The sequence below is a fragment of the Microcaecilia unicolor genome, chromosome 6 (genome assembly GCF_901765095.1).
Source record: "Microcaecilia unicolor chromosome 6, aMicUni1.1, whole genome shotgun sequence".
NCBI lineage: Eukaryota > Metazoa > Chordata > Amphibia > Gymnophiona > Siphonopidae > Microcaecilia > Microcaecilia unicolor.
Genome location: NC_044036.1, coordinates 282,171,781 through 282,196,361, shown reverse-complemented (window position 1 = coordinate 282,196,361; position 24,581 = coordinate 282,171,781). Strand labels below are relative to the sequence as shown.

Genomic DNA, 24,581 nt, shown 5'->3' with positions numbered 1-24,581 from the left:
AGCACAGGGCTGATGCTTATCGCACTGCATGACATCACGTTTCATGGAGGCGCAGATAACGAGGAGCAACCACATTATCTGCCCTACATTTAATGCAAGAATGCTGGCTCCTCCTACGTCCCAATGGCTTGATTTTGGCGCCTTTTTACAATGCCACAGTAGAGCTACCATGGTGTTGGCACACATCAATCTGGCACTACCACCGGCCTACTACGGGAGTTGACAGTAGCGCTGCCACCAGCATGTGCCATTTCTGGTTCAACTGAAATTTTTCTTTTTTTGTACCAGGGGCTTACTCGGCAGTAATCGCTGCCCGGTGACCGCTGCGTTAGCACGGAAACCCTTCCCGCCTTCTAAATAGGTAATGGCTCCTCCCAGAAATGGCTGTGCGGCAAGTGTGTACTTACCACACAGCCATTTCTTTTTTTATGCCTTTTACCTACTGCAGTAAAAGAGGCCTCAGCACACGACAAATCCACGTGCCGACAATACCACATGTAACACAGCTTGGTAAAAGGGGCCTGTTTTTCACTTGGCCTTTTTATTTTCGAAAATGGACCAAAATGATAAACGGACAGAGCACATCTTTCATGTGGCCATTTTTGAAAAAAAAAAAAAAAAAGACATTTTGCTGTTTCGAAAATGGCTTTATTTCCAATTCAGATTTGGGACGTTTAGCACAAAACGCCCAAAGTCCGACTTAGACGTCATATCGAAAATGCCTCTCCACCTCAACTTGCTCTCTAATATGACTTCTTTCTCATTTGTCCCAATTAGTTTGAGGAGCAGGTTATGCTGCCAGAGCTAGATGACCAGACTGACCATAGACAGTGGACTCAACAGCACCTGGATGCTGCTGACCTTCGGAATCCATCCATGGCACCAACCCCACCTCAGGGAGAAATAGATGTAGACTGCATGGATGTCAACGTCCGAGGGCCCGGTAGGGAGAGCTTTTCCTTGTTTTAATACTCTAATACATATTTTAGTGTACCTCTTACCAGATTGGAACAAAATTATATTTATATGTTTCCCTAGTTTACTTGTGCCTAGTGAACCAACATCCATAAATCTAAAGAAACAGCTTGTGATTCATGCCAAGGAGGTCAACAGTCAGCCCAGTGGAGTGGCAGTGGAGAATTAACTAATTTCAAAGTTTTATTATTGTTATACGAGAAGCTAAAGGCTTGAGATTTCACTGTCTGACTAATAAAAATAGAACACAGTAGATGACGGCAGATATACATCAGCCAGTCCTGACTGTTGAGCCGCCTGTAAAAAAATAAGCTGTAAAAGTTGCAAATTGTTGCAGACATCACAAGCTGGTTGGTTGGTTGGTGTCCTTTCATTTGCATTTCTCTTCTCCTTGAGACATACTGAACATTAATTGTTCCTTCTTATTTTATCTCCTGTAGATGGGTTCACCCCACTCATGATTGCATCATGCAGTGGAGGAGGACTGGAAACTGCCAACAGTGAAGAAGAGGAGGATGTCTCTGGCAATGTGATTTCTGATTTCATCTACCAGGGTGCCAGCCTGCACAACCAAACAGACCGTACAGGCGAGACAGCACTGCACCTGGCAGCACGGTACGCCCGCTCAGATGCAGCTAAGCGCCTGCTGGAGGCCAGCGCTGATGCCAACATCCAAGACCACATGGGACGGACACCTCTCCACGCTGCAGTAGCCGCCGATGCCCAGGGTGTTTTTCAGGTACAAATCATAGAACTGTAGCTGTTGTGCATGCCACATTGGGCCACTTAAATAGCCGGTATATCTTTAGCTGGATTAAATATAACCGGCTATCTTCAAATATCAACTTAGCCAGTTCATTTTAAACCAGCTAAAAATAAACAGGATATTCAGTGCCATTCATCGGAAACGGCCTGGCATTGAATATCCGGGCTGACCGCTGGAGTTAGCCGGGCTCCCTCCTGCAGTCTGAATATTGGCTCCATAGTCAATTTGCACCACTCTCATAATTGGTCTCACAGCAGCATGTTGTATTATTTTCAAGGCTTCCAAAAAGGAAGACGACAATCTCATATATAAACTGCTACAATAGTCCAGTCTAGTCAGCACAAGACTTTGTACAACCACACAAAGGGGTCATTTTACTAAGGTGCACTAACAGATTTAGCGTGTGCTAATGATTAGCATGCACTAAATGATAAGATGCCCATAAGACTATATGGAGGCCTTTATCATTAGCACACACTAAATCCATTAGGACCCACTATTAAAAGGACCTCCAAATTTGTGTACCTGTGTCATATCTAACATATAAAAACTTTAGTGCCTTAAGTGGAACTGCTTAAGGAATTGAAATCCAGGAATGCAGGTAAAGTCATCCTCTCCTTCAAAAGCTATGATGCATGTTACTACCAGTATTGACCTTCAACATATATTGCACGTTAACTATCTCACGTGCCCCGGCTGTAGGGTGGTGGGACATCTAGTGCCAACATTAACAGAATCACTGATTCCCTAGCTATCAGTCTAAATCTGAAGCTATTACAGTAACCAAGGGGAATAGTCAGCTTAAATACAAGAAATGACTGAGAAACATCTTGACAGACTCCAGGCTATCCAGATCACTTTCAGTTGTTCCCGAGTCACCATCGATAGAGGCAAATCTGATGACCCCGTCACTCCCTAAAGTCAGACAGCTTGTAGTGTCACCTTTCTTATTGGACGTATTGTACTGATCCAGTAAAAATGTCTCGCCTGAAACCTGTTTGTTGACCCTTATTTCTACATATTTAAGGGGACTAATATGACTGTCACAGAGATTGATATTTTTGCATAGTTACATGCATTTTGAAAGTGCTGTGATATTTTCTTTTGACTCCCTTACTGCCAAACTCATGAGCTGTGATCTCCATGCCACTTCAGAATATGGCACTGACCCCCTTCTCATTCACTACTGTTTACAAACAGATGGCAGCAAGAATGTCCATCAGACTTCTTCATATATTGCTCACATTTCCTCTCCCCTCCCCCACTTTTGTCTTCACAGATTCTAATAAGAAACCGAGCTACAGACCTGGATGCCCGTATGCATGATGGGACAACCCCATTGATTCTGGCAGCTCGCTTGGCAGTGGAGGGTATGGTGGAGGAGCTGATTAACTGCCATGCAGATGTCAATGCTGTTGATGAACTAGGTACTCTCCTATAATTGCCTCTAAATAATGAAGCTGAAGTGAAGAGGGCCCAACTCTGAGTTTGTTAATGACTTTGGTTTGTTTGGATTTTTTTTTTTTTTTAGGTAAATCTGCTTTGCATTGGGCGGCTGCTGTCAATAATGTTGATGCTGCCATTGTGCTACTGAAGAATGGTGCAAATAAGGATATGCAAGATAATAAGGTGAGATTCTGCCATGATTTTATACTCTTTTTTTTTTTCTGCAGAAACACAATAGCTGTTTTTCTGATTTTCATATGCACAATATTTTGTCTTAGAAAAATGGAAAAAGAGCTAATGAAAGGTGGCTTTTATGCAATGCCTTGCTATTGGTTTTATTTAGAATCTAAAGGTTTTGTTCCTTAGAAAAAAATGTCATGCACTTTTTTCCATTCAGTGTCACACCCTGAAAGCTCATGTACACTATTGTCTTTGGATAACTGTTATGCTTGTTAAGTAATAGATTTTACAACCTGCAAAATCTGGTTTCTTTTAAAACTAAAGCTCTTGCTTTCTCTGCTTATAGGATGAAACACCATTATTCCTTGCAGCCAGGGAAGGGAGCTGTGAAACCATCAAAGTTCTTCTAGACCACTTTGCAAATCGTGACATCACAGATCATATGGATAGGCTGCCTCGTGACATCGCACAAGAGCGCATGCATCATGACATTGTCCAGTTGTTGGATAGCTACAACCTAGTGCGAAGTCCACCAATGAGCAATGGTACTCTTGGAGCACCAACTCTCTCTCCCCCCATCTGCTCTCCCAATGGTTACTTGGGCAACATGAAACCTGCAGTTCAGGGGAAGAAAGCAAGAAAGCCAAGCACGAAAGGTCTGGGGTGTAATGGCAAAGATTCCAAAGACATGAAGGCAAGGAGAAAAAAATCTCAGGATGGGAAAGGCAGCCTTTTGGATAGTGCTAGTGTATTATCACCAGTGGATTCCCTAGAATCACCTCATGGGTACATGTCAGATATTGCATCGCCTCCATTGTTGACTTCACCATTTCAGCAGTCCCCCTCAATGCCTATGAATCATCTCCCAGGCATGACTGATGCTCATATCAGCCTAAATCACCTTAACCTGCCTGGTAAACAGGATCTGGGAATGGGCGGTTCCAACAGAATGGGCTTTGAATCAGTACCTCCACGTCTTTCTCATCTTCCTGTATCAAGTCCCAACACAATATTAGGCAGTGGGTCTATGAATTTTACAGTGGGTGGAACTTCTATGAATGGTCAGTGTGACTGGTTATCAAGATTGCAAAATGGAATGCTGCAGAATCAGTACAATCCAGTGAGAAGTAACATTCAACAAGGGTCCCACCAGTCAACCCAAGCCCTCCAGCATGGTATGATGACATCACTACACAATGGTTTGCCCACAACAACTTTATCTCAGATGATGAGCTATCAAGCCATACCTACCACAAGGCTGGCCAACCCACCTCATTTAATACAGGCTCATCAACTACAGCAAATTCAACAACAAAATCTGCAGCAGCAGATACAACAGCAAAACTTGCAACAACAGCACCACACCTCCAATACCACAGCTAACGGTCACATTACTCAGCCATTTTGCAGCAGTGATATAAGCCAGTCAGACCTGCAACAGAGTATGTCGGTTCACACAGTTTTGCCTCAAGACCCCCAGATTCTGACAACTCTACCAACGTCACTCACACAATCTATTCAAACAACCCAATTTTTAACTCCACCGTCTCAGCACGGTTACTCTTCCCCTATGGACAATACACCCAATCACCAACTGCAAGTTCCAGATCACCCCTTCTTGACTCCATCCCCTGAGTCACCTGACCAGTGGTCAAGCTCCTCCCCTCATTCCAACATATCTGATTGGTCAGAAGGTATATCCAGTCCCCCAACGAGTATACAGGCACAAATGGGGCACATTCCAGAAGCATTCAAATGAAAATAAACATACAGTGGTACACAGTGAAACTTAGGACTTCGTACGATAACAATAGAGAAACTTATGAGAACTCTAAAGACACTGTGGGTGGACAGAAGGATTGTTTTTATATTGCTTTATACAAAAAAGGATGAGAGGACATTTTTGTAAAAATTTTTTTTTTAGTATTTATTTATGTACTTTTATTTTATGTGAAAACACTGCCAGTTTATTTATATATTCTGTTTCTAAAGACTTCAGTTTTATTTCTAGAGACTCAGACCTAGCTAAGTGTATAGAAGAGCTCCTTTTTGAGTGTTTTTTTTAAATATGACTTTGTTTTGTTTGTTGTCATTGTAAAATATAAACAAAGATTCCTGATCAGGGAAAATTTTCACTTATTTATTGATTTAAACATTTCCTTGTAAAACCTAAAAGTAAAAATGTGGTAATTTTTTAAAATATCACGGGCACATCAAAACAGAATGGAGCTACAGCTGAAATATTTTTTTGAATTACAAAAATATACTTTAAAAATACTTTCTGGGAAGGTCCAAATAGATTAATCATGAATCTTTGTTTAAAATTTCAGTATTACATAAAATTTGTATATTCTCTAAAATGTACTTTGTTCTTTCATGTATTAATGCACATTTAAATATAGACTACTATTGGAATCTGAACATTAGACCTGCCAAAACAGGTTATAAGCTAGACTCTGCTGTTCAAGTCAAAACTCACCATTACATGAATATTTCTTAAAGAAAGTGAGCCTTTAAGATCAATGCCTTGGATACCTTTCAGTTTTTATTTTATTATATTTTATTTTGTGGGGGGAAGGGGCTTGGTGTGTGTGTGTGGGTACTTTGAATGTTAAACATCTGTTATATTCTGGCATTTGCAAAACAAACTAAAGTGCCATATTTCTGTAAGTAGTGAGAGAAACAGAAGCATCCTTATTTTAAAGATGTGAAATGATCAGTTTAGTGAATTGGGACATATGTTAATGACTATAACCTTGTGTCCACCCTCCATCCTCTTCTGAAGTTTTATATGTTCTGGGCAAAGTTGGAACCTACCAAGAAAATTTCAGTGAAAGAATGAATTCAGGAAGAGGCACAAGACACAGTCAAGTAGAGAGGACCTTTATGGTGAAATAGCAGCTGTTGACATGTATTCTTCCTGCTTGCTAGGAATGAAACCCATCCTCTGTGGAAGGATATGCCCCATCACGGAGTAGAGATTTTTTTAAGGATGTAATTTGTAGTATAAGCCTGTGGCAGACTTTGTAAATAAATTTTAAAAGGTGGATTTTGTTTCAAAAATCTAAAGAAGTCTTGTAATGTGTAACTCTACTGAAAAATTCATAATATTCAAATGAGGCACTTGAGTGGTGTAGGTCAGACTGCTCTATGCTGTTAGCTCATATCTAACCCTCATGTATACCTTTATTCAAAAGTGAAAATAGATTGTGTTGCTGAGGGTAATGATGTCATTGAAAATACTGCCGGTCACTGCATATGATGACATCATGGAAAGGGGACCCATGCTGGTTGAGGTTACCAATCTTCTTTCACTTTTAGATAAAGAAGAGAAGGGAAGTGATATTAACTCCTACTTAACTAACCAGTTATGAATTGACTCGCATACACAACTCAGATTCCAGTTTAATAAGGGCACTAAGCAGTGCCAGGGCATTTTAAGCAGACTGCACTATTTGGAAGTTTCCCTAAGTGACAGAGAAATGCCCAAGTTCAAAAACAGGACAAAAAGAAATCACTTTTGTAATGCCGCTGCCACTTGCACATATGTCAGTGCACATGGCAGCATCTCTACAGTGGCTGATAAATATCAGTCAGATCAGTTCTTAAACTCATGTTTTAAAAACTACAATAGAAACGTAGTTTGCAAAACAAACAAACAAAAAAAAAGCAAGATGAAAAAAGAACTGTTCTTCTGTAACAAAATGTATCTACCTGCAAAGTTGTAGTTTGCAACAATGGCATTTTTTGTTGTTTTTTTGTTAACTGATTTGTAAGTTGTTTCTTGTTATAATAAAATGATGCAAACTCGCATCTAGATTTTACTAGAATTGAATATGTGTCATTTTTTTTTTAAGTTTTAGGCAAATACTTAAGGTTACTCTGATCCAGCTTGTTAACCTGGAGCAGATCTAGGTAGAGGAAGGACGGTCAATTGTTCCAGCATAGGGGTAGACAGTGAAAAGAAGCCTTGAGCAGGGGCTGTCTTTCTTCTATGTTTGTGCAGCGCTGCGTACGCCTTGTAGCGCTATAGAAATGCTAAATAGTAGTAGTAGTAGTTTCTGACTACAGGGGACTCTGTATCTGATCATTTCCTGTTACTTGGGGGGCCCTTTTACTAAGCTGTGCTAGTAAATAGGCTTTTTGTGTCCTTATGTGGTCCTTTCCCAAGCGCTAAGCCCATTTCTAGTGTGGCTGTCAAAAATGGCTTATTCCTATTTGTTTTATTTTCTGGCCATGCACGAATGTTAGCCTTAGCACACAGCCAATTTAGAAAAATACCGTGGTAGCAGTTACTGCCTCCTATTTAGGAGGTGCTAAGGGCTCCCATGTTATGGATGCGTTTACTAGTTAGTGCGCTGGTAATGTCAGCATCCGACATCCCCCCCCCCCCCCCCCAAAAACCCCACAAGAAATAAATACTGCGCACTCGGCACATGAAGATGGCAAAACTAATACACAATACTTTAGTGTGTCCTGTGTTAAGCCATTTTTGCTGCATCAAGGAGCCCTTTAACTAAGGGGCGGTAACTTACCGCCCTTTAGTTAAAGGGCTCACTCTATGTGGGCTTAATGCTAATGCTCAGCAATCCAGAACTACCGCTGGCTCCCAGCTCGCGACATTTCCGGTGCTAGCAGCTGCAGCAGGTTACCCGGCGTAATCGGACAGCGCGATACCACAGGGTTAGTGTGGGAGCCCGTAAGTGCTCCCTCCCCCCGCATGACCAGCTGCAGTAAAAAGGCCTCAGCCGCTAGCACAGGGCCCTTTTTACAGCAGCATAGTAAAAGGGCTCCTAGCTGCACGTTAGTACCTAACGCAGATTAGTTAAAAGGGCCCTTTGGTAAATAATTTTTTGACAGGCTGACTAACTCATAGGGCATAAAGAACGTAAGTCCAGTGTCCTGTTTCCAACAGTGGTCAATCCAGGTCAAAAGAACCTGGACAAGATCCCAAAAAAGTAAAACAGATTTTATGCTGCTTATCCTAGAAATAAGCAGTGGATTTTCCCAAGTCCATCTTAATAATGGCTTATGGACTTTTATTTTAGGAAATTATCCAAACCTTTTTTTAAAAAGCTAACTGATTTTATCATGTTCTCTGGCAATGAATTCCAGAGTTTAATTACACGTTGAGTGCAGAAATATTTTCTCCAGTTTGTTTTACATTTACTACTTAGTAGCTTCATTGCATGCTCCCTAGTCCTAGTATTTTTGCAAAGAGTAATCAAGCGACTCACATCTACCCAATTCCACTCCACTCAGTATTTTGTAGATCTCTATCGTATCTCCATTAGCTGTGTTCTCCAGTCTGAAGAGCTCTAGAAACTTTAGCCTTTCCGCATAGGGAAGTCATCTCATCCCCTTTATCATTTTTGTCACCCTTCTCTGTACCTTTTCTAATTCCACTACATCTTTTTTGAGATGTGGTGACCGGAATTGCAGAAAGTATTCGAGTTACGGTTGTACCATAGAGCAATACAAAGTCATTATAATATTCTAATTTTTGTTTTCTATTCCTTTCCTAATAATTCCTAACATTCTACTTGCTTTCTTAGCCACCACTGCACACTAAGCAGTGGGTTACAACATATCATCCACGATGAAACCTAGATCATTTTCCTGGGCAGTGACTTCTAATGTGGAACTTTGCATTATGTAGCTATAACTTGGGTTCCTCTTTCCTACATGCATCACTTTGCACATGCTCATATTAAACGTTATCTGCTATTGGGATGCCCAGTCTCATAAGGTCCTCTTGCAATTTTTCACAATCCTCTTGCGATTTAACAACTGAATAACTTTACCTCAGTTATTCCCATCTCTAGATCATTTATAAATATGTTAAAAAGCAGTGGTCCCAGTACAGACACTACAGTTCGATCATTGGGCTGAAAAACTCCATTTCAAAAAGGGGTCAAAAGAATTATTGATCACCTCAAACAATGAATTTCTTTCAATAAATTTTTTAAAATTTTTGAATTTTATAATACTATTTCAAAAAATGTCCCAACTACACATCAAAAAAAGTAGCACTTAGCTTTTGAATGTGTTGAGACTCGGGCACTCATCACTGTCCGTTCTACGGGGACCCGTTTTGCCTAGAAACGTGGCTTCTTCAGGAACGGAGTGCTTAGAGATGTATTGAAGATCTAGAATAAACAAAAATCATGCCATGAAAGAAAATAATAATGATTGTACACCCAGAGTTCACACCACGGTCAAACTTACTTGTCAACAAATTTCTACATTACTTCAAAATGGCGCCTCAGCGTCTAACTACAGTCAGCTGACTGAAATACTAACGAATAGCGTTTGCCAGAACGAACAATATTAAAGAGATCATCAGTCCAGCGGACGCAAGTCTTTGTACTGTTAATAAGAAACAAGTCTTAGGACATTACAGATGCGGACACTGCCAGATATGCTATATTACTGAACAAATCAAACAATTTGTGAACCCCAAAACCAATAAGACTCACAAGTTACTACAATTCACAAATTGTTCCTCTGACTATGTTGTATATTCTCTACGTTGTCCCTGTAATAAGATCTATATAGGTATGACAACGAGACCACTAAAAGTGAGAATCATGGAACACAGATCCAATTTACACAGATCAGTCGTCAAGGAACCAATCGTTGAACACTGTATCTCTTTAAAACATAAATTTGAGGATTTACGTTGCTCTGTATTAGATCAAGTGGCTGCAAATCATCGAGGAGGCAATCGCAAGCTCACCTTATTGAGAAGGGAAGCGAGGTTAATTTTTGAATTCAATACTCTAGAACCAAATGGGCTCAACAACGCCATTGATTGGCACAATTTCTACTAAACATCAGTGACGTAACACGCACGTTAGTATTTCAGTCAGCTGACTGTAGTTAGACGCTGAGGCGCCATTTTGAAGTAATGTAGAAATTTGTTGACAAGTAAGTTTGACCGTGGTGTGAACTCTGGGTGTACAATCATTATTATTTTCTTTCATGGCATGATTTTTGTTTATTCTAGATCTTCAATACATCTCTAAGCACTCCGTTCCTGAAGAAGCCACGTTTCTAGGCGAAACGGGTCCCCGTAGAACGGACAGTGATGAGTGCCCGAGTCTCAACACATTCAAAAGCTAAGTGCTACTTTTTTTGATGTGTAGTTGGGACATTTTTTGAAATAGTATTATAAAATTCAAAAATTTTAAAAAATTTATTGAAAGAAATTCATTGTTTGAGGTGATCAATAATTCTTTTGACCCCTTTTTGAAATGGAGTTTTTCAGCCCAATGATCGAACTGTAGTGTGTGTTACAAGTCATTATAAGATTATCTTTAACCACACTCAAAACCTTCAGGCGATTCGCCTACGGTTTCTGAGGGCTTTTCTCCAAATAAACACTGATTAACCTTTCAGTTAGAGCAGTTTTTTGGTATTAGGTTACTTTGTTTGCTCTAGCACACTGCTTTTTGTTCGGTTGGATTATAGTCCCAGTACAGACCCCTGGGAAACCCCACTAACTTATCCACTGAGAGTACTGACCATTTAATCCTAGTCTATTTTTAACCAGTCTATTTCTTATTAACCAGTCCTTAATCCACAATAGGACATTACCTTCTATACCATGACTTTCTAATTTCTTTAAGAGTCGTTCATGAGGTACTTATCTTTTGAAAATCCAGATACACGATATTGTCCGGCTCACCTTTACCCACATGTTCACTCCTTCAAAGAAATGTAATAGATTGGTGAGGTAAGATTTCCCTTGACTAAATCCATGTTGGCATTGTCTCCTTAAGCCATGACTTTGTATATGCTCTTTTGCCCACTGATGTCAGGCTCACCAGTCTGTAATTTCCTGGATCACCTCTAGAACCCTTTCTAAAAAATTGGCGTTACATTGAACGCCATTTCTGACACTGGTATCTCCCCCCACATATTCCTCAGTGAAGACCGAAGCAAAGGATTCATTTAATCTCTCTGCTATGGCCTTGTCTTCCCGAGTGCCCCTTTTACCCCTCGGTCATCTAGCAGTCCAATTGATTCTTGCTTCTACTCTACTTATAAAAATGTTCACTATGAGGGGGATAATCGAACAGGGACGACCATGTCTAAGGGCGCCTATCTCTGAGGACGTCCCAGAAGTGGTGGGGCATCCCGTATTATCGAAACAAGATGGGCATCCATCATTCGTTTCAGTAATACGGTCGGGGACACCCAAATCTCAACATTTAGGTCGACCTAAATGTTGAGATGGCCGACCTTAGAGATGGGCGACCTCGGTTTTCGCCAATAATGGAAATCAAGGACGTCCATCTCAAAAAAGACCAAATCCAAGACATTTGGTCATGGGAGGAGCCAGCATTCGTAGTGAACTAGGCCCCCTCACAAGCCAGGACACCAACCGGGCACTGCAGTGGACTTCACAAATTGCTCCCAGGTGCATAGCTCCCTTACCTTGGGTGCTGAGCCCCCCCAAAACCCACTCCCCACAACTGTACAACACTACCATAGCCCTTATGGGTGAAGGGGGGCACCTACATGTGGGTACAGTGGCTTTTGGAAGGATCACATTTACCACAAGTGTAACAGGTAGGGGGGATGGGCCTGGCTCCGCCTGCCTGAAGTGCACTGCACCCACTAAAAACTGCTCCAGGGACCTATATACTGCTGTGATGGAGCTGGGTATGACATTTGAGGCTGGCATAGAGGCTAGAAAAAATGTACAAAAAAAATTTTTTTTTGGGTGGGAGGGGGTTGGTGACCACTGGGGGAGTAAGGGGAGGTCATCCCCGATTCCCTCCGGTGGTCATCTAGTCAGCTCGGGCACCTTTTCGAGGCTTGGACGTGAAAAAAAGGGACCAAGTCGGCCAAATGCTCGTCAGCGGTGCCCTTCTTTTTTCCATTATCGGCCGAGGACGCCCATTTCTTAAGCATGCCCCCATCCCACCTTCGGTACACTGCTGACATGCCCCCTGTGAACTTTGGTCATCCCTGCAACGGAAAGCAGTTGAGGACGCCGAAAATCGGCTTTCAATTATGCCGATTTGGGCGACCCTGAGAGAAGGATGCCCATCTCCCGATTTGTGTCGAAAGATGGGCGTCCTTCTCTTTCAAAAATGCCCTTGTATATGTTTTTGCCTCCAATGCAGTCTTCTTTTCAAGGTCTCTCTTTGCCTTCCTTATCAGCGCTTTGCATTTGACTTGCCATTCCTTATACTGTTTTCTATTATTTTCAGTTGGATTCTTCTTCCACTTTCTGAAGGATTTTCTTTTACCTCTAATAGCTTCCTCTACCTCACTTTATAACCATGCCAGCTGTCATTTGGCCTTCCTTCCAACTTTTTTAATACATGGAATATATCTGATCTAGGCTTCCAGGATAGTATTTTTGAAATAACATCCATGCATGATGCAAATTTTTGGCCTTTGCAGCTGCTCCTCTAAGGTTTTTTTCTTTTTTTACCATTCTCCTCATTTTATCATAGTTTTCCTTTTGAAAGTTAAATGCCAACATATTGGATTTCCTGTATGTACTGACTCCAGAGATTATATCAAATCTGATCACGTTATGATCATCCCCCCCCCCCCCCCCCCCGACATTCAGCACTATTTAACTGGCCAGGAAAGGCCAGTTAAATAGCGTTCAGCCAGCTAACCACTATTATTCAGCAGGAGATAGCCAGTTATTTCTGCTATTCATGGTTAGCGCATAGCAGCTAACTGGCTCTATCGAGAATATTCAAGCGCTGGCCAGCAAAGTTTAGCAGGCAAATCGGACCACATAAGTAGCAGTCCTACCTTTGCCCAATATAAACCAGCCAGCACTGAATATTCACATAGCTGGTAAAATTAAAGCCGGCTTTAAAAAAAAAACCAGGAAATTCAATGCCAGTCACCGGAAACTGCCCACCATTGAATATCTGGGGTCAGCGCCAACTGTGGCACTTACGTGGGCTGCCTCCGAATATCAGCCCCACTGTTATCAAATGGCCCCAGCATCATTACCTCTAGCTCATGCGCTCCACTAAGGACTAGGTCTAGAATTGTTCTCCCTCTTGTTGGTTCCTGAACCAGCTGCTCCATAAAGCAGTCCTTGATTTAATCAAGGAATTTTACTTTCTTAGCATGCCCTGATGTTACATTTTCCTAGTCAATATCAGGGTAATTGAAATCACCCATTCTTATGTGGTTCCCAGTTTGTTAGCCTCCCTAATTTCTGATAACACTTTTGCATCTGTCTGATCATCCTGGCCAGATGAACAGTAGTACACTCCTATCACTATCCATAGGGATTTCAAGATGTGCTTTGTGTCCTGCAGAATTTTTAGGCTATTCAATTCAAGGCCCTCTTTAACGAAACGCCTAGCCACCCACCTGGGGTTACCTCACAGCCACTTACAAGGTCTATCCCCAGCACAGCTCAGGTCTGCCTGCACCTGCCGCTCTACACTAGCACCCTCCTCCCACCGACTGGGCCACAACAGCCTCTGGGCGAGTCTCCCGCTCTCAAATTATCCCCAGTGTTTTCTAGGTTACTGAAGCCACACTCCCAGTGGTCCCACAGTTCCCAGAAAGCACTCACAGACCCAAACACACAAACCACCGGGATTATCAGTCCAGACAAACAGGGTGAACCAACAATTATGTTTATTCTCTTAAAAAATATTGAACAGTGGAACAAAATAATGCAACTGGCAAACAATAACAGGTAACTGTAATATGGATCAATTATAACACTAACTAAACACTTGCATACTTCCTAGAATGTACCTGGGGAGATCAGGGCATATATCTGTTCACACAACTTCAGCAAAGAGATCTCTCTCTCCTTCTCCTGGGCTGAAACTGAATCAACAGCCGGCATCTGTTGGGTAATTTCAGAACTCCAGGCCAATCAGAGCCCAGAACAGTCAAGTTTCAAATAAAAACTAGTTACATCACTGCAAGGCATTATTTCTGTGCCAACTAAAAGAAAGAGAAGTCAGTCCTCTGTAACAGCTTTAAGCATAAACATGCTCCATCTGCTGGTCAGACAAGAGAAATACAATTTAGACATATTTAAGACAGGAAAATATCCAATACATTTTTACAGGCTTAAAACACACAGTTTCTTCACACTACCCCTCTACCAATTCGGTCCACCCTATCACTGTGATATAATTTGTACTCTGGTATACGTGTATGTTGCTGTGTTGCATCCTTTGCTATTTTAGATGTTGACACTTGAAAATGGGTGCTGCCACCCCACAAAACTGGCATATTCAAGTCCATTTCTACATGTATTTTAGAACATTGAGGAAAATTTCAAGAAGAATTCTGCATCAATTAAACATAACATGTTGGTGCATATTCAGTAAAGCCTTATGTCCTCTTCTAACTTAACAAGCCGTCTAATTCACAGTAACACAGTAAAGGGTGAATTCTATATATGGCACAGGAAAAGGTGCTATTCTGTAAGCCGTGCTTAAAGTTAGGTGAGGTTTATAGAATACTGCTTATGCCTGGGAATTGCACCTAACTTTAGGTGCCAACTGAAACATGGTGCAAATGTATGTGCCTAAATTAGGGGCATTTCTCCCCTCATTCTAACAGTGGGGCTGATATTCAGCCAGTGGGAAGCAGCCTGCATAAGTGCCACAATTGGTGCTGACCTCATTCTATAACAACACACATAAATGCTAGGAATTCTCTCATGCAAGCTGAGAGAATGGCTCCTCTTCGGGCGTCTCGCTACACCGCACTACAGCCGGCACCAAACTGCTTCCGGGTCATGGGGGAGCTGCATTGGAGGGAGGGCTAAGCGAAACTCCCTCAATGCTGCGATCCGCCAAAGACACCGTGGATCCAACTGAAGAGGGTGCCGGCTCCTCCAGCGCTTGAACTCGAAATCCCTCCAAGGTAGTCTGTCGCAAGGTAGGAATTTCTCCTAGGCTACAGGAGTAGCCTTGGTTTTTCCTTTTCTTTTCCCCATGTCCAGCACAGGGGAAAGCTCCAAAACGTCAAACAAATCTCAGAGTCTCAAGAGGTCAAAAACGCCCAACTGCTCCAGACGCCATCTTGGCCCGCACAACCTTTTTTAATTCATGCCTAAATTTACATGGGTAAATTAAATCTAATTAGTGCCAACAATTGATTGTTAACAAGCCAATTATTGGTGCTAATTAGCTCATTATTCAATTAAATTGCATGTGTGCCCAAATTTGTGTACGCAATTTTTAGCAACTTTTATAAAATTAGGGGTAAATGATGGCAGACATGTATGGTCCATCCAGTCTGTCAAAGGCAAAACTGCACCTGCCACTCTGTGCAGGTTATAGTCATTCATGCTTAAACCCTGTCGGGTGAATTGGACTCAACTCGGTGGTGAATTGGGCAGCACAGCGCTGGAGACATTGACAAGGATGAGTGGAGTGTCAGATAAATGCTGAGGGGCTGCGACACCTGAGCTCTATGATTGAATTTTGGCATTCTGTGTCCGCTTTATATGCACAGTTTGTCACTGGACTCTTTAATATACACTCAAATACCTCTAATTTGTGGAGTTTTTTTTAGGCAAAATGATGGTACGCTTAACCCATGCCTTATAGCTGTGTATGCAGGCTGGCTGGAAGGTATTACTGAAGCCTTTTTTCTCCACCTTGAGGTGTGGGTGGGAGCGTTTGTGGGTCTAAGTGGCATCGGGTGCATTGGCAAAATAGTAGTATAATTGCAGCCATGGAGGCTGCGTGTTTGGATATTCATATTTAAGTTGGAAACTTGGATGGACTTGGGACAATATCTTATAACCCAAAATATTGCTAGCAGTATTTAACTTGCTAATCTGAACATTAAGATGTTTTCCCTTCCCCCTTTGATATGCAGTGCACCCTCACTCGTAGCATATGATAATAAAATGATATACAATACGCATATTTGAACTACATCCGGCACTGATCTTAGTTCCCAGTCTATGTTTTGCCAATTGAGGGACACAGATCATGAAAGACACAAAGATGGCAAAGTTAGGCATTCCAATGTCATGCACATACCCCCAGATTCTACATAGTGCGCTTAGATTTAGGTGCCAAAATAGGCATATACTCTATAACAGTGCACATAACTTAATTGGCTTAACAAGCTAATGAGCGCTGATAACAGCACTTGACCAGCAATAACAAGCACTAATTGGCAATTATCAAACTTTATGCATGGAAATCGCTAAGCATATGCTATAAAGAACTGCGCCTAAACTGACAAGTGCACAGTTCAAAAGAAATGCACATAGTTTAAAAGGGGTGTGTCAAAATTTCTGTGTGTAATTACAAAATACTGGTCAGTGCACCTAAATATGCGCATGGATTTACACCAGGTTTTTATTGGCGTAAACGGGCGTGCGTAGATTTAGGCACTATGGTATCCCATCTTCCGACACAAATTGGGAGATGGGCGTCCTTAGTACATAAGCATCGCAATGCTGGGACAGACCAAGGGTCCATTGAGCCCAGCACCCTGTCACTGACAGTGGCCAAAAGAACAAGCAATTTGTCCCGCCCATCCTAGAAATAGTCAATTTTGGGCGTCCTCATCGCAGGGACGACCAAAGTTCACGGGGGCATGTCGGAGGCATAGCGAAGGCGGGACTGGGGCGTGCTTAAGAGATGGGCGTCCTCGGCCAATAATGGAAAAAAGAAGGGTGTCCCGTACGAGCATTTGGTCGACTACTTGGTCCATTTTTTTTCACAACCAAGCCTCGAAAAGGTGCCCGAACTGACCAGATGACCACCGGAGGGAATCGGGGATGACCTCCCCTTACTCCCCCAATGGTCAACAACCCCCTCCCACCCTAAAAAAAAATAAAAATTTTTGCCAGCCTCAAATGTCATACCCAGCTCCATGACAGCAGTATGCAGGTTCCTGGAGCAGTTTTAGTGGGTGCAGTGCACTTCAGGCAGGCGGACCCAGGCCCATTCCCCCCTACCTGTTACACTTGTGGTGGTAAATGTGAGCCCTTGAAAACCCACCAGAAACCCACTGTACCCACATGTAGGTGCCCTCCTTCACCCCTTAGGGCTATGGTAGTGGTGTACAGTTATGGGGAGTGGGTTTTTTTTTTTTGGGGGGGGGGGGGGGTTGGGGAGCTCAGCACCAAAGGCAAGGGAGCTATGCACCTGGGAGCAATTTTTGAAGTCCACTGCAGTGCCCCCTACGGTGCCCGGTTGGTGTCCTGGCATGTGAAGGGGACCAGTGCACTACGAATGCTGGCTCCTCCCATGACCAAATGGCTTGGATTTGGTCATTTTTGAGATGGGTGTTCTCAGTTTCCATTATCGCTGAAAACCGGGGACAACCATCTCTAAGGTCGACCATCTCTAAGGTCGACCTAAATGTTGAGATTTGGGCGTCCCCGACCGTATTATCAAAACGAAAGATGGATGCCCATCTTGTTTCAAAAATACAGATTTCTACGCCCCTTCGCCGGGACGTCCTTAGAGATGGGCGCCCTTAGAGATGGTCGTCCCCGTTCGATTATGCCCCTCCATGCCTAAATCTTATAGAATATGCTTAAATCCGCATGGATTTTTTAGGCGCCATATAGAGAATCTGGCCCTTAGTGCTTATTCTAGAATGGATTACTGGCGCCAAGATTCTGTTATAGAATACTAGCACGTTGGCACTGCCACACCTAAAGTTAGTCACCAACAGTTACACCAACTCAATGGCTAATTGGGCCCTAAGTGTACATAACTTATAATAGTCTATAAGTTCTGTGTGCCCGGCAATCACTACAAAGCACTTATTAACAAATTCATATTAGTAACTATTTATAAGGGTCTGTTGACTCAATATTTATCTTATTTTATCTATATTACAAGAACGTTACCTCCCAATATTCAGTGCTATTTAACTGGCCAGGAAGTGCTCCTGGCCGTTTGAACAGTGCTGAACTGACTATCCACGAATATTCAGCGGGAGACAGCCGGTTATCTCCTGCTGAATATTCCCGGTCAGAGTTGTTTGTATTGTTATTGTAATCTGCCTAGAAGCTTATGGCTATAGGCAGAAAATGAAATCTGTAAAACTAAATTTACCCCCGAGGTAGGGGTGCTGGAGAGAAAATCATGTTAAGGCATGGGATAAACGCAGAGGTTCCTTAGTGGCAACAGGATGAAAATGAAGCACTAATCTAGCACCTTGTCAGACTTCACCCATTTCAAATTCATGCTATCCTCCTTCCAGTCCTCCCTATTCCTTGCCAAACAGAAATATTACTCTCACTTAACCAATTCTCTTAGCTCCAACCCTCGTCGCCTCTTCGCCACCCTCAACTCCCTACTTAAAGTGCCCTCCGCTCCCACACCCCCTCACTCTCTCCTCAAACACTAGCTGACTACTTCCGCGATAAAGTGCAGAAGATAAACCTTGAATTCACTTCCAAGCCTTCTCCTCCCTGTGACTTCTTAACCCACTCCCTCAACCAACCTAACCTGGCCTCCTTCCCTGAGATCACCAAGGAGGAAACTGCTCGCCTTCTTTCTTCCTCTAAGTGCACCACCTGTTCCTCTGATCCCATTCCCACCAATCTGCTTAACAACATCTCTCCTACAGTTATCCCCTCAATCTGTCACATCCTCAACCTCTCTCTCTCTCCACTGCTACTGTCCCTGACACCTTCAAGCACGCTGTAGTCACACCACTTCTCAAAAAACCTTCACTTGACCCCACCTGTCCCTCCAACTACCGCCCCATCTCTCTTCTACCCTTCCTCTCCAAATTACTCAAACGCGCTGTCCATAGCCGCTGCCTTGATTTCCTCTCCTCTCAGGCCGTCCTCGATCCGCTTCAATCCGGCTTTCGCCCACTTCACTCGACAGAAACAGCACTCTCTAAAGTCTGCAATGACATGTTCCTTGCCAAATCCAAAGGTCACTATTCCATCCTCATCCTCCTCGACCTATCTGCCGCCTTTGACACCATCAATCATAATTTACTTCTTGACACACTGTCCTCATTCGGGTTCCAGGGCCCCGTCCTCTCCTGGTTCTCTTCTTATCTTTCCCAACGCACCTTCAGAGTATTTTCTAATGGCTCTTCTTCCACCCCCATCCCGCTCTCTGTTGGGGTTCCTCAAGGATCTGTCCTTGGACCGCTTCTTTTATCGATCTACACCTCTTCTCTGGGCTCGCTGATCTCATCACATGGTTTCCAGTACCATCTCTATGCTGATGACACCCAGCTTTATCTCTCCACTCCCGACATCACAGTCGAAACTCAGGCCAAAGTTTCGGCCTGCCTCTCTGACATCGCTGCCTGGATGTCCAACCGGCATCTGAAACTGAACACGGCAAAGACTGAACTCCTTGTCTTTCCACCCAAACCCTCTTCTCCTCTTCCCTCACTTTCCGTCTCTGTTGACAACACCCTCATCCTCCCTGTTTCTTCAGCCCGCAATCTCGGAGTCATCTTCGACTCCTCCCTCTCCTTCTCTACCCATATTCAGCAGACAGCTAAGACCTGTCGCTTCTTCCTCTATAATATTAGCAAAATTCGCCCATTCCTCTCTGAACAGACCACCCAAACCCTCGTCCACTCGCTCGTCACCTCTCGTCTTGACTATTGCAACCTTCTTCTCGCTGGCCTCCCGCTTAGCCACCTATCCCCCCTTCAATCTGTCCAAAATTCCGCCGCACGGCTTATCTACCGTGTGAACCGATAAGCTCATATCACCCCTCTCCTCAAGTCGTTTCACTGGCTCCCGATCCGCTACCGTATACAGTTCAAGCTTCTCCTATTGACCTTCAAGTGCACTCAATCTGCAGCCCCCCATTACCTCTCTACCCTCCTCTCCCCGTATGTTCCCACCCGTAACCTCCGCTCTCAGGACAAATCACTCCTATCCGTACCCTTCTCTACCACCGCTAACTGCAGACTCCGCCCCTTCTGCCTCGCATCACCTTATGCCTGGAACAGACTTCCAGAGCCCATACGCCATGCGCCCTCCCGCCCCATTTTCAAGTCCTTACTCGAAGCCCATCTCTTCTCCCTTGCTTTTGGCGCCTAATCACCCTCCCCATTCATGTTACCTACACTGACTACATAGTTTGTAACCTTTAGATTGTAAGCTCTCTTGAGCAGGGACTGTCCTTCCCCATGTTAAACTTGTACAGCGCTGCGTAACCCTGGCAGCGCTATAGAAATGCTAAGTTGTAGCAGTAGTAGTAGTAACCTGTAGTTAACTTTTCTGTATGTTTGTGGGGGGGGGGGGGGGGGACTTGACATCCTCCACAGAGCAGCAGGTTCAAACCTAAAAAAAGACATAGGGAGGAAACCTGCACAGAGCAGCATGTACAAGCTTAAACATCTTACCGGACAGACTGGCTAAGCCCTATTCATTTTTATCTTCTGTCATTTACTATATTGCTGAGGATAGCAGTGTATAAAACTTCTATGCTCTCTCGCTCACTCTTCAAAGCATTTATTTTTTTTTATGCAATTCACCTTTTTCCAAGGTGAATTACATTTAAGTACAGTAGGTATTTTCTTGTCTCTAATGGGTTCACAAGCTAAGCTTTTACCTCAGGCAGTGGAGGGTTATGTGACTTGCCAAAGGTTACAAGTAGCCCCACTGGGATTTGAACCAAGTTTCCCTCAATCTTAGTCAGTTGCTCTAATCATTAGGCTGCTCCTCAGTATAGTCCACAAATCCAAAACCTCTCTAAAGTTTTGACATATGGAGGTATATTTTCAAAGCACTTAGACTTACAAAGTTCCATAGGTTACTATGGAACTTTGTAAGTCTAAGTGCTTTGAAAATGAGCCCCATGGTGTGCTTCTTCTTGGAAATGAGGATGGTTTTTAATTTAAATAATTAAAATATCCTTATTTTTTGTACTTTGTCTCCCCCTGGTGGTACTAGTTTGTTAGTAAGGGCATCTTACAGTCTGTTCTCAGGGCCAGATGTACTAAACTTAACGAGCCAGTAACGTGGTTTTTAAACTGATTCTAGCCAGTTTAGCATGCAAATACTAAACCGGGTCATGCACAAAAGGGTTCTCAGAGCCATTTTCCTGTCACGGTAGCAGCTAACGAAAATGGAATGCAGATGAGCTAATTACTCTTATAATGTGAATGCGATGCACTACCGTTTCCGACCACATGCACCGTGGAAAACGTAACGGGAGGTCTGCATCTCTCGTTGGGGCTGCTGTGAGCGGGACCCATGCAGAGGAGGACGCCCATCACAAAAAAAATCGAAAGAAAAGTGCTTGTCAGGGACGTCCTTTCAAGGGCTTAACACTTGGACGTCCTTCACTCAAAAAAAAAAAAAAAAAAAGGGACGTCCCTGACGAACCTTGGATGTTTTTTTCTTCTCTTGGACGTGTTTTTCTTACGTGCCCGAAAACCGCCGGAGAGAAGAATTGGGGATTGGGACGTGCGAGGACGCCCAAATCAAAACTTTAGGAAGTCCCTTTCGATTATGCCCCTCCAGGTCTCTCTCAGCCAATCACAGCGTTTAGCTGTCACTGGTGTCAGCTAAACGCGCTGTGATTGGCTGAGAGAGGGGCATAATCGAAAGGGACATCCAAATAGTTTTGATTTGGACGTCCTCGCATGTCCCGATCCCCTATTCTCTCCGGCGTGGTCATTTTGGGCACGTAAGAAAAACACGTCCAAGAGAAGGACGCCCATCACAAAATCTGAAGGGAAAAACGTCGAAGTGCTCATCAGGGACGTCCTTTTTTTTTTTTTTGAGTGAAGGACGTGTATAAAGTCGTCTTTGACATGCGCAGAGCAGCTAACATAACGACTGGCTGCTCTGCACATGCTCAGCTGGCCGACTGGGTTCCCCTCCTTAGGAAGGAAATCGCGTGCAAATGAGCTAACAGCAAGCAGCTCATTTGCATGCGATTTCCTTCATGCATGCCCGTTTTTTACCGATTCACTAAGGGATCGGTAAGGGAAGGGCTCTTTCCATTGAGTTAGTGCATCTGGTTCTCAGTATTCATGATGGTTTAGTTCCCCCAAAAGTTTGCAAACTGCTAATTTGCGAATACTGAAAAACCGTACTTATGAGAGAAAGGGGTTTAAGGTTCCAGCTGTACCAGTTTTTCATCAAAACCACAGATAGGGAATACATATCCCTATGGGAAATATAGTAACATTATCAAATTAAAGAAATTGTACAGAACAGTAGAACAGTGCTGGAAAACAAAATACTGTACAGTACTGCACATCAGTAAGCAAGTACTGTACCATGGTTTTGCCACCATATTTTACAGTTCTTGCAGTTAGTAACATTATGAAAACAGTGCTTAAAAACACATCTGCATAACCAGAAGGCTACAGAAATGGTACTGTGCCATACGAAAAGATTGCTGCATAACCAGAAGGCTACAAACATGGTACTGTACCATATGAAGTAGTCCAAGAAAGGAGAAAATTCAAACCTCACAAACGTGCAGCAGTAGACAAAGAAAGTGAGGCAAAAAAAAAAGGTGAGGAACCCAAAAGGTAAAAGATGGAACCTTTAATCTTGTTTGCAAGACCAATTGTCTAACACGTAATCGACTCAACACGGCCATGTTCAGCATGTGTTCCTGCATCAGGAGTACATGTCACTATCGCTGGCTATTGCCAGAGAATGTGGTAAAAGCAGATAGCTTAGCAGGGTTTAAAAAAAAAAGATTTAGACTGCTTCCTAAAAGAAAAGTCCATAAGCTATTATTAAGATGAACTTGGGGAAAATCCACTGCTTATTTCTAAGATAAGCAGCATAAAATGTATTGTACTGTTTTGGGATCTTGCCAGGTACTTGTAACCTGGATTGGACACTGTTGGAAACAGAATTCTGGGCTTGATGGACCTTCAGGGTCTGTCCCAGTATGGCAACACTTGCGCAGCGCATATCGCCTTTTAAAATGCGCAAGCCAGCCAGAACTAGTAGAAAAAGGTTTCACATTTTCCTGGCCTTGGTTGATGTGTTTATAAATCTCTTTGGCTTTCATCCTCACAACAATGCTGTCCACAGTGTTTTTTTTCATCCACCATTTGCATTATCCCAAATTTAACCGCTTTTCCATCTTTTCATTGACTCGTCACAAACCGTTGTTTTGGATCTTTCTGGTGCTGCTTCACGAACAGACCACCGAATCTCACCCTCTTTTTGCCAGATGAAGCTTACCTAATACACCTATTTTGTCACTAAAACACATCACGTTTCTTTCTCTTAAGATTGGTACATGTAGCTTACAACTCACCCACTGGATGCTTGGTGGCCATTTCCAGAACCAAACTGTACTGTTATCATTCAGTGAAAGGTCCTGGGACTCCCACAGACTCTCTGTTATCCCTGGGGCAAGCCTCTTTCTCTCACTGTGCCTCTGTGTTTCACATGGAAAAAGTTCTTGTCTTAATCTGGTCATCAGATTAAATATATTTATTCAATTTGCCAAGTAGTTTTTGGAGTCCCTTCATGGCTGCTCCAGGGACTGGCATAGACTCTGTGTTCCTGGGGCAAGACCCTTTTTCTCACAGTGCCTCTGTGTTTTAGATGGAAGCAGTTCTTGTTTTAATCTGGTCATCAGATTAAATATAGTTTTTGGAGACAGCTCTTGATGCAAAGTTCTAGGATGCTTGGCGGCCATTTCCAGAAGCAAACGCCAAAAACATGAAAGCAAAAAGGACATTTTAAAGGCGCATGGCCGTTAATACATGATACTCACCTCCCAATACAACACGAACGAATTTACCACTATAAACACACCAAAATTAAACCTTCCAATCTCAGAAACGCTAAAAATCCTTAGAGTCACTATCGACCGCCACTTAACACTCGAAACTCATGCAAACAATACAACCAAAAAGATGTTCTACTGCATGTGGAAACTGAAAAGAATAAGACCATTCTTCCCAAGATCCGTCTTTCGCTGCCTAGTGCAATCCCTCGTATTAAGCCATCTGGATTACTGCAACTCACTATACGCAGGTTGCAAAGAGCAAACACTGAGGAAACTTCAAACAGCCCAGAATACAGCAGCCAGACTCATCTTCGGAAAACCAAAATATGAAAGTGCAAAACCCTTACGAGAGAAGCTACACTGGCTACATGAAAGCAAAAAGGCCATTTTAAAGGCGCATGGCCGTTAATACATGATACTCACCTCCCAATACAACACGAACGAATTTACCACTATAAACACACCAAAATTAAACCTTCCAATCTCAGAAACGCTAAAAATCCTTAGAGTCA

At 42.9% G+C, this 24,581-nt stretch overlaps 1 protein-coding gene across 1 annotated transcript in view; it reads left to right on the top strand.

Moving 5' to 3' along the window:
• NOTCH1 (notch receptor 1) overlaps positions 1-7,191 on the top strand; it is a 160,472-nt gene extending 153,281 nt beyond the window's left edge. The window contains exons 30-34 of the mRNA XM_030207641.1: positions 778-943; positions 1,416-1,714; positions 3,021-3,168; positions 3,273-3,370; positions 3,714-7,191. Coding sequence (XP_030063501.1) covers positions 778-943; positions 1,416-1,714; positions 3,021-3,168; positions 3,273-3,370; positions 3,714-5,126 — 2,124 coding nt within the window. The 3' untranslated portion in view covers positions 5,127-7,191. The remainder of the gene's footprint in view (positions 1-777; positions 944-1,415; positions 1,715-3,020; positions 3,169-3,272; positions 3,371-3,713) is intronic.
• The last annotated feature ends 17,390 nt before the right edge of the window (positions 7,192-24,581 follow it).